We start from the raw sequence: 18,284 nt of genomic DNA, 5'->3' as shown, positions 1-18,284 counted from the left end.
AATAGAGGAGGCATCAGTACTCCAGGGGGGTCATCACACTACTCCCAGGTGTATGAAAGGTTGCTCCAAGGGTATGAAAAATTGAAGTATTTTCGGCAAACGCAACTGTGGAAGCAATCCTCCAGCTCCCAAAGGGGGTGACAGGGTAAAACTCAGCAGTGACTATCCACACCACCACAGCCAGGTCTCCAGGAATGCCCACTACTGGTGGCACATAATGTCAGACATGTGGGTCCTGGGCACCATAACACCTCTTAGAATTTACAAGATTGCCCCCGCACTTCCCTCCAAATCACCAGGCTCCGGCGCACAGGAACGTGCTCCTCAAAGAGGTGCAGCTCATGCTACAAAAATGGGCCATAGAAATACTTCCCAGAAGACTCAGAGGAAGGGGTGTGCAATACCGATACTTCGTCCTCCGAAACCTGGAAGGAAAGTGGAGATCTATTCTGGATCTGTGGAAGCTGAACATTTTTATAAAATGTAAAAAATTCACCACGGTCACCTTAAAACAGGTAATAAAAGCAATTCTCCAGCATGGTGTCTGGCATGGATTCAGATGCTCATGAATATTCCCCGTGGTCAGGCCGGGAATCATCAATAAAAGAAAAAACAGTTTCATTTTCATCTATAAACTGACTTTCTTGTAAAATCCAATCACTGAACTCTGGGTCACACTTCCCCAGCCAATGACTGCCCTCTCCCTAAGCCCTTCCTCTGTCAGCCATCTTCAGATTTTTACTGCACATTTAAGTGTTGGGCGTCCTCGTGTTTCGCTCTTAGAGCTTTCTGCATTTTTTCTTGCTTTTTGGATAGGAAAACTCTATTTTGTTCAAATTCGATCCTGTGTGCTCCATAGTCTAATCATCCGAATAACGGGGACCCGTTTTTCGACATCTTTCATCGTCCCTCAAGGGCAAAATCATTGTGTGTTTTCTTCTTGGAAGTTTCCAGAAGGCCCTCGGGCCTACACCGCGCCGGATCAGGTCGGAGGAGGAGAAGGATGGCGCTTCCCTCTTCAAGATCTGCACCAGCTGCGGTTTGCAGAATGTTTTCACGGACGACAAACATTCCCAGTGCCTGTATTGTCTTCACCCTACGCACAAGGAGGAAGATTGCGAGATCTGTGATGGCTTCTCCAAGCACACGTAGGATCGGCACATCCATCTTTCGACATGGCTCAAGGCCAGGCCTCTACCCTGGGTGGTTCACAGGGGCATGCCGCATCCGGATCCAGCCAGCCAGAGCAGGCTTCTAAGTCTAAGTTCATAGTCTCCATCAGCCTCAAGCTCCAGCTCTAAATAGAAGAGAAAGTCAGCTACCCCGGGGAAGCTGTGAGAGAAACTGGAGAAGGTCAAGCAGTACGACGTATCCATCCTGCCAGTTAAGGCCCAGTTGATCCAGGCCAAATCGTCCTCTTCTATCGAGCTGGTTGCGGCCGCCCTCTCAAAGGTGAAAGTGGCTGACCCGATCCAGGGTACCCCGGTGGCGGTCACGGTTGCTCACCCTCCCAGGTGGGAGGCTTCGGCCAAACCAGTGGAGAAGACTCCAAAGAGGAGGATGGCGGACCCCAGCCCGAAACTGTCCCTGCAAGACCCGAAGAAGGGGTGGGTGTGGAAGTGCTACAGGGCACGGATATTCGTCCAACGAAGAAGAGATAGTTTCCGTCCACACCATCCCGGAGGAGATTGGTGACGAAGATGTCAAGAATGTCGAGGAGATGCCCGCCAGAGGCAGCTATGATGACGTAGGCGGGGGCGACATTGGCGCTGGGCCCAGCAACCCTGTTCCCCAGGCACCTACCAGAGATCTGTCACAGGATATTCTCTCGACCCTCCACACACTGGTGTCGGAGATTCAGAAGAGGATGCCGACGGCACCACCAGCAACGCCACCGTCGATGACACCGGGGCCACCACCGCCGAAGAAAAGGAGGAGACGCCCTACGCCTCCACTTCAACCGTCACTGCCCTCCTCCCTAGGGACTCGGGGACGGACACAGCAATGACGGACAACGATGACGGAATCTCGGCACCACCAAGGACTTCTCTGCCAGATGAAGTGGGATCCTTCCAATCCATGATCGCCCGTGTGTCGGAACTCTTCCAGATCACTCCGGAAGAGAAGAAGAAAGAGGGTTTCCTGTGTCAGCGCCGGGAGGCAAAACGGAAGACCATTCTGTCAGTACCGCTCCTGGACAATGTCTGGGATGAAGGGCTGACTCTGCTAAAGAACCCCGCCTCAGTCCTCGTGAAGAACTGGCTAGAGAAAAAATACTGCATGCCGGAATCTGCACCCAAATGTCTGCGGTCTCAACCATTGCCAGACTCTGTGGTCTCGGCTGCGGCTAGGAAGAAGCTGTCCAACCTGTCGTCGTCAACCTCGGTCCCTCCAGACGGCGAGGGGAAGAAACTGGATGCTTTGGGACGGAAGGTCATTTACTCGGCAGCAACGACGGTCAAGGTGGCCAACACCTTGGCGATCTTGGCCAGGTACGACCGGGAGCTATGGTACAAGATGGCTCTGATTCTGGATTTCCTCCCCGAGGACAAGCAGGTTCAGGCAATGGCGATCCTTCCTGAGGGCGAGGTAGCGTCGGACCACGGCATCACTGTGGCCTTGGACATTGCAGACACAGGGTTCCACCAGATGGAAACAGGGTTTGCCTCCATCGTCGTGGCTGGCTGAAGGCCACCAACTTCAGACGAGGGTCCTGGACATGCCGTTCGACTGAGTCAATCTTTTCGGCAAAGCTGTCGATGAATCTCTTCAAGCCATCAAAGCCCACATGGAGCCGGCCGTGGCCTGGGCATGCTGCAACAGCATCGTCCCTCATGATGAAAGTCGGAGAGGTCTTCGAAGAGTTTCGGCAGTGATTCGTCCTCTTTCCACCAGCCCTCCCGTTCCACAACCCAGGAAGCCTACAGGGGTCATTCCAAGGCCTTTGGAGTTGGTCGCTGTCGTCGTCCAACCTCCCAGGGCAGTGCGCCGCCCTCCACGCAGGACTGAACTGGCCAGGACGTCGGCCCATCACCCCTGCACCCTGCTGGGAGGCTGGCTGGTGAACTTTGTCAGCATGTAGGAAAACATCTCCACTGATCGATGGGTGCTGGATGCTCTCGCCCACGGACACACTTTGGAGTTTCAGCGGAAGTGTCCGCGGATACCAATGGTGGACCAACAGCTGCTGCTGGAGGTTCGGGCCATGTTATTATTATTATTATTATTAAGAAAAGGGGTGCTAGAGCTGGTTCTGAAGCAACTTGGGGGCTCCGGTTTTTACTCAAGATACTTTCTGGTTAGAAAGAAGACTGGGGACTGGAGGCCCATTCTCGATCTACGATGACTCAAAAAGTTCCTCCAGTCCTACCAGAAATTCAGGATGGCACGTTGCAGCACGTGCTCGGCCAACTGGAGGAGGGAGACTTTCTGTCGTCGTTGAATCTGGAGGTCGCGTATTTCCACATCCCCATTCGTCGAACAAGGGAAGCACCACCAGTTTTAGGCTCTCCCCTTCGGACTGAAGTCGGCGCCCATAGTCTTTACAAAGTGCCTGGCTCCGGTGGCGGCCCGTCTTTGACTACAGGGAATTCATGTGTACCCTTACCTCGACGACGAGCTCATCCGGGCCAAGTCGAAGGAGATCGCCGTCGATCACATGGATAAGACCGTCCGGCTGCTGGCGTATCTGGGGTTCTCTGTGAACTATGCAAAATCCTGCTTGACTCCATCGCAGAACGCGCTGTTCCTGGGGTCCAGGCTCAACTCGGTGTCCTGTCTGGCGGCGCCGTCGGAGGAGAGGGTAGCAGCCATTTTGGGCAAAGTGCAACGGCTGTTAGCACTGAGGAGAGCCATGGTGAGGACCATTAAGTTGCTGCTCTGCATGATGTCATGCATCTACCTGGTCCGGCTCTGCAGGTTGTGGATGCGTCCGCTCCAAGAGTTCCTGGACGCCTGTTGGATCCAGGTGTCCAGAAGCTTCAAAGACAGGATCGGGCTCGACAAGGAGTTCCATCGGGCAATAAAATTGTGTGGTGCCTGCTCCAACATCACTGTGGGCACAGATTTCCAGAACCCTCCATACCAGGAGACGGGCACGACGGATGCTTCCCTGGAAGGGTGGGGAACACACACCAGACGTCTCCACGCCAGAGGCCTGTGGCTACCGGAGGAGAAGGTGATACACATCAATGTACTGGAACTACGGGTTGTGTTTTGGGCCATCAAGTCTTCCGTCCCTCAAGGGCAAAGTGGTGAGGGTCTTCATGGACAATACCACCACAATGTTTTACATCCGGAAGCAGGGGTGCACCAGATCCCCAGCGCTCTCCAGAGAGGCACAGGAGTTGGGGATGTTCCTCATTCCTTTCCACATGGTGGGAATAAAAAACACTGCTGCCAACTTCCCCACCAGGGAGCTGCGCTCTTGCCACAAGTGGGAGCTTCGGCAGGATCAAGTGGACAACCTCTTCCTTAAGTGGGGCAGTCCCCAGATCAATCTGTCTGCGACAGCAATGAACACCAAGTGCTGGAGGTCTGCCAGCAGTTTTCCCCAGCCGGGGAGAATGGGGGATGCATTCTCTTCCCTTGGGAAGGCCTGTTACTATACACGTTCTCTGTTGCCGCTGCTACTACGAGTCAACAGTCAAGTCAGCCGGTACAGGATGATCCTCGGCGCACCAGCGTGGCCGAGGCAAATCTGGTTCCCGTACCTTCTCAGCATGTCGGCGTCCCCTCCAGTCAAGTTACCAGTGGTTGTAGAACTTCTCGCCAGGGAAAGAGGCGCAATCCTGCACCACAAACCAGGATCGCTGAACCTGAAGACCTGGCTCCGCCAGCGTTAGAGTTCAGTCGTTACGAGCTGCAGGTCCTCGCCAAGGTTAGGGCGGCATTGACGCCGAAGTGCTATGGACGCAAATGAAATCGTTCTATGCCTTAGTGCTGGTCGCAGAAGATTAACCTTCTGAGGGTCACGTACCGCCAAGTACTTCCGTACTGGTTGTGGGCTAAGTCGAGTTAGCGCACGCTTCCATCAAGGTGCATCTAGCAACTATCTCCTCCTCCGGGACATTCTTCCTCAAAGGACTGTTCCGTTCGGTCCTGATGGTGAAGGTACCTGCCCCGGCGGGGGAACTCAAAGTGGTGCTGGCTAATGGGGGGCCCCATACGGGCCGATGCATCAAGCACTGCTTAAGTTCCTATCTTGGAAGACCGCTTTCCTCGCGGCCATCACTTCTGCGAGGAGAGTAGGTGAAATCCAGAGCCTGTCCTGCAAGCGGCCTTACTTGACTTTTCACGAGATGAGGGTGGTGCTGCGGACGCACCCCTCCTTCATGCTCAAGGTTCCGTCGGAATGTTATCTCAATGAGCCCCTGGTGTTACCTGTGTTTTTTCCAACGCCTTCGTCCCCGGCTGAAAGGACTTGGCACTCACTGAGTGAGGCTTGAGCGCTGAAGTTTTATGTGGCCTGCACAAAGAGTTTTCAGATGACTTCTCAGCTTTTTGTGAACTTTAGTCCTGTGAACTATGGGAAGGCCTTGTCCAAGGCTTCCATCTCCAGGTGGCTCTCCGGCTGCATCACTCAATGTCACCGGTTGGCAAACCGACCGCTGCCTGGCCGTCCAAGAGCCTATTCTACCAGAGTGATCGCTGCAACAACAGCATTCCTGTCTGGTGTGCCCCTGCACACCTTCACGAAATTCAACTGCGTCGACAGGTATTCCAGGCAGGAGTCCAGAGTCTGTCAGAGTCTGTCACGCAGTGCTACGCAACCTGTTGGCTTGAAGGTGAGCCTGGTGAGAAGGTAAGAGTAATTGCTTCTGTTGAGCCTTGCCACCTCCCGTGTATGTATGTACTGCTACGTACTCTTTATTCATGAGCATGTGAATCCATGCCAGACCCCATGCTGGAGAAGGAACAAGTTACTTACCTGTAGCTGTTGTTTTCCAGCATGGGTCTGGCATGGATTCACATGCAAACCCTCCCTCCTGCCCCTCTGCGGCTCTTTTTGGTCATACTGCCACTTTACGTGCTACCAAATCTGAAGATGACTGGCAGAGGAGGGGCTTAGGGAGAGGGCAGTCATTGGTTGGGGCAGTATGACTCAGAGCTCAGTGATTGGTTTATAGGAGAAAGAGAGTTTCTCCAGCATGGGGTCTGGCATGGATTCACATGCTCATGAATATTCCCTGTCGTCGGGCTAGGATTCCTCGGTAAAGAAAAAATCAGTTTCAGTTTGGTTTCTGAACTGTCTTTCTCGTAATAACCAATCACTGGTCTCTAGGTCAAACTGCCCCCAGCCAATGACTGCCCTATCCCCAAGCCCCTCCTCTGGCAGCCATCTTCAGATTTTTACTGCACGTTCAAGTGTTGAGAGTCCTCGCGCTTAGCTCTCGAGCTTTTACTGTGTATTGCAATTTTTTCCGAGTTTACTCTTATTTTTTGATGCAAGCGGCGGGAAGCTTCGAGGACAAGATCGCCCTTAATGAGACATTCCGTCGAGCGATTCGATGGTGGGGGCTACACGCGCATCTAGCGGCGGGCACAGACGTCCAGACCCCAGCGCATCAGGAGACATGACAACGGACACCTTCCTGGAGGGATGGGCCGCGCACACTGGAAATCTCAACACGAGAGGCCTTTGGCTCTCGGAGGAGAAGTCGTTGCACATCAACTTCCTGGAGCTCGGGCTGTGTTTTGGGCCCTCAGGTTATTCCTTCCGTCCCTCAAGGGCAAGGTGGTGCGGGTCTTCACTGACAACACCACTACAATGTTCTACATTCAGAAGCAGGGGGGCACCAGATCACCTGATCCCCAGCTCTCTCCAAGGAAGTGCAGGATCTATGGCACTGGGCCGTAGCCCAAAGGATGTTCCCCTTCATCTGGCAGGAGTGAAGAACACCATTGCCGACTCACTCAGCAGGGAGCTGCACTGTTGTCACGGGTGGGAGCTTTGGCAGGATCAGGTGGACCAGCTGTTTCGACGATGGGGCAATCCCCAGATCGATCTGTTTGCGACGGCGATGAACATCAAGTGCTGAAGGTTCGCCAGCAGGTTTCCCCAGTGTGGCAGCATGGGGGATACGTTCTGATACCCCTGAGATGGCCTGTTTCTCTAGGCGTTCCCACCGCTGCCATTGCTTCTGCAACTCATCGGTCAACTCAGACGGTCCCGGTGCAGGATGATCCTCGTCACACCGGCGTGGCCTAGGCAGATTTGGTACCCGGACCTTCTGGACATGTCTGCGTCCCCTACAGACAAGCTTCCGACAAACGCAGATCTTCTCGCCAGGGAAGGAGGCGAGATTCTGCACCATGACCTGGGGTCGCTGAACCTACAGGCCCGGCTCCTGCAGCGCTAGAGTTTGGAGGATACGAGATCCCGGCGGACTGCAAGGAGGTGCTTGCCAAGGCCAGGGCTTCTTTGACTCTTAAGTGCTACAGACATAAATGGAAGAGGTTCACCGTCTGGTGCCGTGCACAGAAGATAAACCCTCTATGGATTACGGCCCCTCAAGTGCTGCCATACTTGCTGGCGCTGGCCAAGGCGGGGCTGGCACACGCTTCTATCAAGATCCACCTGGCGGCTATCTCCCGCTACACCAGAACTCATGGGCGATCGTCGCAGTGGTTACATCGCCTGGTTAAGGAGTTCATGAAAGGACTTTTCCGCTCGTTCCCGCCGGTGAAGGCTCCGGCCCCGGCGTGGGAGCGCAATGTTGTGCTGACTAGGCTCATGGGTCCTCCGTTCGAGCCTCTGCATTTGGCACCTCTGAAATTCCTATCGTGGAAGACAGCGTTCCTGGTGGCCATTACCTCCGCACGACGAGTGGGAGAGATTCAGGCCCTCTCCTGTAAGCCTCTGTACTTAACTTTCCATGCAGCAAGGGTCGTGCTTAGGACGCACCCCTCCTTCATGCCCAAGGTGCCGTCGGACTTCCATCTCAACGAGCCCTTGGTGTTACCTGTTTTCTTCCCATCGCCGGCTGAGAGGACTTTGCACTCGCTGGATGTGGCTAGAGCGCTGAAGTTCTACGTGGACCGCACGAAGAGTTTTCGGAAGTCATCACAGCTGTTTGTGAACTTTGGCCCTGTGAACCAAGGGAAGGCCCTCTACAAGGCTTCCATCTCCAGGTGGCTCTCTGGCTGCATCACGCACTGTCACCGGTTGGCAAACCAACAGTTGCCTGGCCTTCCGAGAGCCCATTCGACCAGAGCGATCGTTGCAACTACGGCGTTTCTGTCTGGTGTGCCCCTGCTGGACATTTGCAGGGCTGCTACGTGGAGGTCGATGCACACCTTCACGAGATTCTACTGTGTCGACCGGGATTCCAGGGAGGAGTCCAAAGTCGGCCAAGTAGTGCTGCGCAACCTGTTCGCTTGAAGGTGAGCCTGGTGAGGAGTTAAGAGATGCTTAATGTTGAGTTGTTGAAATGCTTAATGTTGAGCCTTGCCACCTCCCGTAGTTGTGCTTGTGTTTACTGCTATGTATTCTTTTATTCATGAGCATGTGAATCCATGCCAGACCCCATGCTGGAGAAGGAACAAGTTATTTTTCTGTAACTGTTGTTCTCAAGCATGGGTCTGGCATGGATTCACATTCTAACCCTCTAGCCTACCCCTCTGCGGCTCATCTCTTGGTCCTACTGCCACTTTACGTGCTACCAAATCTGAAGATGGCTGCCAGAGGAGGGGCGTAGGTAGAGGGCAGTCATTGGCTGGGGGCAGTATGACCCAGAGACCAGTCATTGGTTATTAGGAGAAAGACAGTTCAGAAACAAAACTGAAACAGATTTTTTCTTTACCGAGGATTCCCAGCCTGACGACGGGGAATATTCATGAGCATGTGAATTTATGCCAGACCCATGCTGGAGAACAACAATTACAGATAAGTAACTTGTTCCTTCAGCGCCACGACTACCTGGCGTCCCTGGATCTCCAGGACACATATTTCCACATCCACCAAAGATACAGGAAATTTCTAAGATTTGTGGTCAACTGGGCCCACTATCAGTTCCGGGTACTACCGTTTGGCTTAAAATCAGCACCCCGCACATTCACAAAGTGCCTGCCACCGGTGACCATTAGACTCCACAGGGGAGGCCACCATGTCTACCCTATCTAGACGATTGGCTAGTGCAAGCACCTATCATGGCGAAAAAGCATTTAACTGAGGAAATGACCAAGTGGGGGGTCGAATTAAGTATGGATCACAGTGGAATATAGGTAAACATCCCACGCTGGACCAAAAAACATTATATTTCACGAGCAATTTCATAAGCTATGAAGGGCTGTATCTTTCTGTTTTGTTCAAATCCATGACTAAGGCCATATGCAGGTTTTTGCTAGATATAGTATGGTATTACTGTAACTGGAATTGGGGAATTAATAGTCCCCTGGTTCTAGCTTAGCGAATACAACTGTCAGGCTTGTGACATTACGCCTGTGTTTTCCATTTTGAGAAGTCCATACGAAGCTACATATTTAATACGTCCTTGTGTGTGCTGTTTTCAATTTACAAAACCGTAAAGTCATAATCTTAAAACTGAGTCAATTCATTCACTCACTGTGCAAAGGTTTAAGAACTAAATTGCAAAGATTTCCCTTTATTTTTACATTTGTAGTCCTTGACAATGTTCTCAGAACATAATGTGCTGATAACCTTTTTATTATACTTCATAGGAAAAGTGATCTAGTTAGAATCTCACAAATTAGATTTGCTTCACACTGTCTAGATCCCCCGTGGTTACTCCTGATCCTTGGCTGATTCCCTATACTCAAAAGCTTAACATTTTTAAAAAATGATTAAAAAAAATGCATGTTGGAAGAAAACATCTTTGTACATATGCTCACCCTTCAACTGGTTCCTTTGAGCCAAGATACATCATGCATCTATGGACCACCTAACAAGATCATATGCACCAATGCTATAACAATCCCCAACCGGCACCCTCCCTCATTTTTGTCAGTAGCACCTCATCCTGCTTACCAATCCTCTGCTTGTTTTCCGCCTGCCAACTAAGGTTTGGATAAGACCTGCCGGGTGCACAATAAGCCAATTTAAAGACAAGACAAGCCGGACACTCTGAGACTACTAAGGAGCTGACTTGACACAGTACAAAAGCCTGATAACAGAACAACACCCTACAAGCACATTCCATTCACTAAACATTGTCCTGTTTATTCCAACGGGTGAAGAACCTGCAGCAAAAATGATTGAATCATCATTTGAAATCCCACATCTATTAGATGCATGGTGAATTGAAACGGGATAATGTGGCTCCTCCATAGAATTGCGCATATGGTTTATGATTTTTCCTGTTCCCTGAATGTATGGTTCCGCCAGTTCTTCTCTGCCTGACTAACACATTTCCTATTGCTTGATTTCCTCAGCCATGGCAATAAGGAGGTGTTTTCCTGTCGAGGGATCCAGCTTGCTGTGGAGTGGTTTTATGAAAAAGGGCATAAAGATATCACTGTGTTTGTGCCAGCCTGGCGAAAGGAGCTTTCCCGGCCCGATGCCCCAATCGCAGGTAGGTCTTCCAAAATAAGAGTCATGCTTTTATTCTATGGACATGCGTATCTCGTATTGTATGTGATGCAATACTGGTGTAATAATGACTAAATCAAATACACGATGTAATTTACAGACTAATATAATGGTGCATATGTCTTCTTTTTCATTTAGCAAAAACTACAATGTTTACCCTTTTCTGATCACATTCATTAGCTTATTCCAAACCTGCAATAGATTGGTACACCTTGGCCTGTGACTAAAAATGTATTTGAATAAGTTTCAAGTTCCCAAATCATAAAAACAGTTGATGGCAGGATGTTGTTCACCAATGCCACTATTCCCTCCTGCTGTGACTTCTTCTGTAACCTTTTGTTCTATCATCATGGTAGATATGGTACGTTTTGCAATAAGGCATCCAATACAGACACTTAACGTTTGTGAAGAGAACTGTGAGCCAGGTCTCGTAACCTGGAATGTAATGTCAGTTACTTTGAATGGTTGTGTTGTACCCGGTTCCCTTTTCCCCTTGAGCCCACTGGTACCACTTCCCCTCACGTTCGTGCTTCCTCCACTCCTGGTTCATCCTAGTATTTTTGCAGTAAGGAAAGACAGTCGAATAATGACTGCAGTGTTTTGCTGAAATGTTGATCAAAATTAGCTCCTCTCTTCCACCAAAATTATTTCTCCTTGTAATCCTACCCATCAAATACTGCATCCCAAAATCAAAGAAAGGCATGATGAGGATATATCGCTGTAGAGGAGCAGGTGGACTTATTATCCCTAACTCCCGCCCCCTCATCACCGTTGTACTGGAACAGCAGGAGAAGGGCCCTATGTGGGACTTGAGTGCACGAGAGATGATATCCACTCAGACAACCATATCAACCGTATCCTTGCACTGAATGAGTGGAAGGATGTCGTGTGGAGGGATGTAAGCTTGCACCACTGGATATCATGTAGTGCTGAGTGAAATCTGAAGCGTGCAGAGTAATGCCATAAAGAAGCTATACAAGGACATACTGAAATTATATGAAAATACTGAAGAGTAGTAATATAACTGAAGGGATAAGAGAAACATGTCCAAAACGATAAAGTAATCATATATACAAAGAAGAATGAAGTAACTTGTTGACCAATACATGTAAATAGGCAGCCACGCAAGGTAGATAAGACACATATAGAAGCTTGCTATAGTGGAAAATATAATGAGGCAAGGATGGCCATGATAGGAAAATGGACACCGGCTCGTGCAAAAATTCAGTTCAGCAACGTCAGTGAAAGACCATGGCTGCAGTGTCAGGAGACGTTGGAGAATTAGCTTTGTGGGCAAAACTAAGAGGCGTCTGTTGGCCTTGGATCAAGGATGTTATTTCAAGGGATCGCTGCAAAGCTCAAAGGGAGGCAGACGGATAAGGATTGGATGTGAGACATATTTCTCTTAGATTAAAGAAGAAGAAAACACTTGCAAGAGCCGAAGTATTGGACAATTAACGATGAATAAGGCTACTACAAATAGAGTGGGCAAGTATCTAGAGGCCAAGAGGAGCAATGACAGCCAGCATAATTAAATCAAATAGCAGTAAATAGGAGGTCAAAATGACAAATTTGTTGTCTCCTCACACGTGATCCACAAGTCGAAAACAAGGGCTATTCATTAAGCTGTGGATTAAGATAGTGATGTGCTTACACTCCCTTGAATGTCCCAGAACAGAGATTAGGCTACAATGTCAACTACAAACAGGAAACGTGGCTCATGGGCAGACTGATGAGATTTGAACGGCTAATTGGGAAAGTGGGGAGTAATCTGACATGACTCAAGCACCTGGGTTCCGTTTTGCTTGCATACTGCTAGCCGAGCCGAAAGTTCAAGGTTGGGTGGAAATGAAAACCAATCAGTGGGTCTATGGGGCAACCTGCTATACAATGTTGCATAGACCAACCCGCTGCCATTTTGTCTGCAATAATCATTATCATGCGTATTTAGAGGTAGTTTGAGGTGTGCCTCACAGATAAGAGACAGACAAATTAAGTACTAACCCCTATGTTCTTCTAACCAATTCCTCCCGTTGATATGTTTTACAGTTTGCCAAGTAGTATGACATCATAGATTTTTTTTAAACTTTCTTTATTGGTTTTTTCCATTAAAACAAACAATCCATGAGACCGAACGTCGGTCGTACTGTGAAAACTGCACCCTTCCACCCACTCCTCACCTCCTCCCCCCTCGCCCATCATGTTGAAAAGAGTCATTGTGCTAGAGGTTATCAACTAGGTGGCGCCGTTGCTGGGGCACCGGCGTTGTGTGTCGGGCTGGTATTTGAGTCCTGCGGTGGTTCTGATTGTTGAGTCAGCAGCGTCGGTTGTTGAAAGTAGGTATGTGATGTACAGCCCCCATATGTCCGGAGGGCGTGCGTGTAATGGCATAGTCTTGATAAAGTCAGTTTCCACATCTTGACAAAAAGTTATGTCTTTCAGCCAGTGCTGTACGTTTGGAGGGGGTCCTCTACCCCACGTGTAGGCGATTCTCCTTCGTGCCAGGACCAGCAGTAGATCTGTCAGCCTTCTAACTGAGCTCGGTAGCGATTGAGTCAGGCCTAGTAGTGCTGTTTTTGGCGTGGGGACAAGCTCTGTTTCAATTATTGCTGAGATTTTTTCGAGTACTGCTCTCCAGAAGGTAGCTACTGGAGGACAGGACCACGCCAAGTGAAGGAAGTCAGCTGTGGGTGTCCCACATCGGTTGCACTCTGCTGAGATGGAGTCCCTTTGGGAGTGCAGTTTCGCCGGTGTGTGGTATGTTTGGTGGAGAAAGTTAAAGTGGATCAGTTTGAATCTCGCATTGATCGCTACTCTATGGGTGAGTTTTAGGATGTAGGTCCATTCTTCGTCTGAAATCGCGCTGTCTAGTGTCTTTTCCCATCTCTTTTTGGCTTTTGCTCCGGGTGGGATTGCTTCATCGAAGAGGCCTTTGTAGATGTTAGTTACCAGGTGCCCTTCTCCCCGGGCTTGGATTGTGTAGTGGAGTAGTGGCCAGATTGGTGGTTGCTGAGGAAAACTCGGGATTATTGCCTGAAGCGAGTGTCGTAGTCTGTAATATATGAACGTGTCGAGGGCGTTGTCGCCTCCTCTTTCTCGGGCTTGTTGTGCCGTCATGAAAGTCCCTTCCGGAAAGAGGTCGTCCATGGAGTGCACCTGTAGCTTTTCTGTCCAGAGCAGGAAGACTTTTCCGGTCGTAATGGGGATACCAGGAATGTGCTTTACTGGCAGGAGAGGAGAGTATCTGGCCGAGATATCTTTTACCTTAGCAATTTTCTTCCAGATTGAATATGTGGTGGCGACAGGATTCATTCCTGACTGAGTGACCGGGAACTGCCCAAAGATTATGGCTCGAAGGAGGTGCAGTGTCGCCAATGCTCTCTCTATCTGGACATGTGGTCATATGAACTGCGTTGCATACCATTGGCTGAGGTATTGGGCCTGGGCTGCCCAATAGTAACGTTCTAGGTCCGGAAGGGCCAATCCGCGTTGCCGTACCGGTAGGGTTAGTGTGGAGTAGGCGACTCTTGCTACCTTGCCGGCCCAGACGAGATCTAGGACCATACTCTTTATGCGCTGGATAAGTTTCTGTGTGAGGAGTAGAGGGATGTTTGAGAAGAGGTACAGCAGTTTTGGTAAGATGATCATCTTTACAATTGATACCCTGCCCCAGAGGTTGAGTGGTAGGGACTTCCATCTCTCGATCTTGGCTTGGAGGATGTCTATAGTGGTTTCATAGTTATCATGAATGATCTCCTCTCTCAAACGGGACATGTAGATGCCGAGATACCTTACGTGTGTATGTTGCCACTGGAAGCCAAAGTAGTCAGTAAATTCAGTGGTGGCGACGGTGAGCGGGAAGATGACCGATTTGCTGTTATTGATTTTCAGCCCAGATAAGCGGCCAAACTGTATTACCGCTCTCATTGCTGGGTTTAGGTTTTCATCTGCGTTCTGTAGAAACAGGGCTATGTCATCTGCGTAAAGTGAGATGACCATTTTGTGTGGGCCGAAAGAGAGGCCTCTGTGAAGGTGTCGCATACGCATGTCGGAGGCTAGGGGCTCGGGCTCCATTGCTAAAGCGAACAAAAGTGCCGAGAGTGGACATCCTTGTCTTGTTCCTCTTCTCAAGTGGATATCAGCAGAATAGTGGCCGCCTAGCGTGATGTTGGAGACTGTTGTTTTGTAGAGTAGGGAAATCATTTGCAAGAAACGCTTGCCCAGCCCCATCCTTTCCAGGACAGTGATCAGAAGGGGCCATTCGACCGAGTCGAAAGCCTTCTCGGCGTCTAATAGTACTGCCACGGCCTGACAGTCCCGTTCTAAGGCCTCAATTGCTCCGAACATCCTCCTTATCCCGTATGAAGTGTTCCTCTCAGGGATGAAGCCCGCTTGGTCAGCCAGCACCATGGCGGGCATGAGGGGCATCATCCTCCTGCTTAGGACATTTGCAAAGATTTTGTTGTCCATATTTATTAGCGAGATTGGCCTGTATGAGCCGCAATCCATAGGATCTTTGCAGAGCTTGTGCAAGAGGATTATGTTGGCCCTGTATAGTGTTGGTGGTAGCTGGTCATTGGTCAGGGCCTCGTCATAGACCTGGAGGAGTAGCGGGGCAAGGAGGTCTGCAAAGTGTTTATAGAATTCGCCGGACAGGCCATCTGGACCTGGTGCTTTAGAGTTTGGTAATTCTTTGATGACTTCAAGGATCTCCTCAATGGTAATGGGGGCGTTTAATGGTTCTCTGAGCTCTGGGTCGACCCAGTAAAGTTCTATTTCATCTAGGTATCGTGTCAGCTCTGTTTGATCGGCGGAGTAGTTGGAGTCGTACAGTTCCTGGTAGAATCTGCGAACATTTTCAACAATGTCGATTGTCGAGTGGACGGTATTGCCTGTTGGGTCCCACTGACTCAATCGCTGTGGGTTTTCTGTCGGCAGCTATGAGCCTCGCGAGGAGAGCTCCGGGTTGCTGCCCTTCACCGTACTGCCGAATTTTGCGCTGTCTGCCCAGAAATTTTATTTCCCTTTCAGCTGCGTCGCGGAACACTTCTAATTCTTTCTTGATTGCTTCTAGTGATTGTGGAGTTTTGTTTATCAGGAGAGCGCCTTCAAGGTTTTTGAGTTTTGCTTCGCTGGTGTTCAACTCCCTTTGCAAAAGTTTTAATATTCCGCATTCCTTCTTCATGCAGACCCCTCTGGTGAAACATTTTAGAGTCTCCCACAGAGTCCCGGCTGAGGGCACTGTATCTGTGTTGGAGTCGAGGAAATGTTCTAGTTTACTTCGGAGTTCTTCCGCAAAGACTCTGTCTTGCAGCGCTCGTGGCTTGAATCTCCAAGGTAAGAGACACCATGGAGTGGTCTGAGAGGGTTCTCGGTAGGATATGGCAGTCATTCCATTGTAGGCGGCTATGGCCGGACACGAGGATATAGTCTATTCTCGAACTGGTTCCGTGTACCCAGGAGTTGAAGGTGAAGTTGCTGGTGTTTGGGTTCTGGTGTCTCCATATGTCAATGAGGTCATAGGCTTTGCAAATTTCAGTAATTTGTAGGGACGCCTTGGATGGGGGTCACTGTTTGTTTATGCGATTTATCTTTGGCTGGGTTCAGGGTTGTGTTGTGGTCGCCACCCCATATGATCGTGGACCGACTGACCGTGCTCAGTTGGGTCATTACCCAGTCGAAGTTATTGGGACCATCCGTGTTCGGGCCATATGAATTCACAAAGGTGATTTCTTCTCCGTCAATTGTTCCTTGTACCATGAGCGACCTGCCTTCTGTGTCCTTTTTTTGAGCGATTAGTTTGAAATTGATTGCCTTATTGATTATTACGGCCACTCCTCTGGCATAGGACGAGAAAGAGGCAAAGTAGCGGTGACATCCCCAGTCTTTGGCCCAGGGGTGTTCGGACATTGGGCGTAGGTGTGTTTCTTGGATAAACGCTATGTCGATTTTGTGCCGGCGTGGGTATTGAGTCATTTTCCTCACTTTCGCTGGTTGATTCCCACCTTTAATGTTCCATGTGGCTACGGTGAAGCGCTGTGTTTTCAATTCTTTGCACGTGCGGATCGTGGCATTTAACTACTAACGGGCGGGGGTGGTTGGCCCTGTTGGGCCGGTTTTGTTTGTGGTGTGGACTTCTCTTGAGTGGAGCATGTGGGGTGTCTTGGGTGCTGTACAACTTGTTAACCCCCAACTTTTGTGCTTCTCCCTCCCATTTCTCGCGAGCAACCCCCAACTGGCTTGTCGTGGATCCCCCTTCTTTTAACTTGTAATTTGAAAACTTGAACATTGCTGTGCTAGGGGCGCTTGGATCTTCCCAAGTCGCGCGGCCTTAAGGTTGTTTAACCGTCTATTTTGCATTCCGGCAGCGCTGATTGTTGCTGTGTGTCGTGTTCTTTTGCTTCAGTCCGTTTATGGAGGGTTCCCCTGGGCCCTTTCTCTTTGAGCTCGTGCCTGGTTATTCTCTGGTGGTCGACAGCCCGCCCGGTCTAGGTACATATTTGTCTCTTCAGGTGTTTGGAAAAACTGGGTTTTTCCCTGGTGTTGTATTCTCAATCGGGCTGGGAACAGCATTGAGTATGGTATCTGGTTCGTGCGTAGTCTCTGTTTAGTGTTTGTGAAAGACCTCCTTTGTGCCTGGACGGCTGGGGAGAAGTCCGGATAGAAGTGGACGGTATCGCCATCGTGCTGTAGCTCGCCTTTCTCTCTGGCCATTCGAGGTATCGAATCTCTGTCCTTATAATTGAGTAATTTTGCAATTATTGGGCGAGAGGGGGCTCCGGAAGCGGGTCTTAACGTCGGTATTCTGTGGGCTCATTCGACGACGAACAGGGGCGAGAGAGTTTCCGGACCGAAGAGCGATTTGCACATTTCTTCAACGTGGTCTTCCATTTTGCCTTGTAGTTGTTTCTCTCTTACTCCCACTATCCGGATGTTGTTCCTTCTGGCCGCCCTTCGAGGTCTTCGTTTTTGGCGTTGATTATTTTCATTTGGGCCTCTAGAGACCGCACTTTGGTGTTCAAAGACGATACCCCATCGTCCAAAGTAGATATCCGTTGCTCTGCCTCATCCAACCGTTCATTGTGGGTGTCCAGCCGGTGTTGGACTTGATCAACCTTGGACGCAAGGCCGTCCATCTTACTATCTAGGTTACTGATACTGGATTTCAGTTCCAGGAGCAGTGCTCCGATGTCGAGGGACTGGGTATCGTCGTTCTCTTGGTGTAGTTTGTGTGGCGGGGACTCCGATTCGTTGCTGTGTCTTGGGGTTTTTGCCGAGGTTCCAGCGTCAAAGTTCAGTTTGCGCTGTTGTTTGTCGGTTTTCCCCATTGCGGGTACGGATGGACAGCGCCGTTGGTTGTCTGGTCGTAGAGTTCGTGTGGCGGCCGAGGCGGGGGTTTCCTGTGCCCTTATACGGTGTTTTGTGAGATGTTTTGCTCGACCGTAGGGACGGCCTGTGCCGGACACTCAGCCCGCCATATGCGTCCTGGTTGGTGTCGGGGACGGTGGATTATCGGGTCTCAGGATAATTGGTTCCGTTCGGAGTTCTATGGTCCCTGCGGTGCGTCACTGTGCTGCCGGAGTGGGGCCTCTTGCTAGATAGCGCCGAGTGGGTCGTTGGGCACAGCCGGGCCGCCTCCCCCCCAGCGTGCGCAGTACCTGGTGAGGCCTCGCCCGTGTTCCGCTCCTTCGATTGGGCCGCCGCTGCGTCAGAATGCAACTGTGTAGCTCGCCGG

General features: G+C 50.4%; 1 protein-coding gene across 2 annotated transcripts in view; it reads left to right on the top strand.

The window, feature by feature from the left end:
- Window positions 1–18,284, top strand: part of ZC3H12B (zinc finger CCCH-type containing 12B) — a 706,390-nt gene that overhangs the window by 634,739 nt on the left and 53,367 nt on the right. For both annotated transcript variants that reach the window (XM_069612533.1, XM_069612534.1), the window contains exon 3: window positions 10,393–10,532. In XM_069612533.1, coding sequence (XP_069468634.1) covers window positions 10,393–10,532 — 140 coding nt within the window. The remainder of the gene's footprint in view (window positions 1–10,392; window positions 10,533–18,284) is intronic.

The sequence above is a fragment of the Ambystoma mexicanum genome, chromosome 5p, assembly GCF_040938575.1.
Source record: "Ambystoma mexicanum isolate Mex_15411 chromosome 5p, UKY_AmexF1_1, whole genome shotgun sequence".
NCBI classification, from domain to species: domain Eukaryota; kingdom Metazoa; phylum Chordata; class Amphibia; order Caudata; family Ambystomatidae; genus Ambystoma; species Ambystoma mexicanum.
This window is presented reverse-complemented; position numbering and strand designations above follow the sequence as displayed.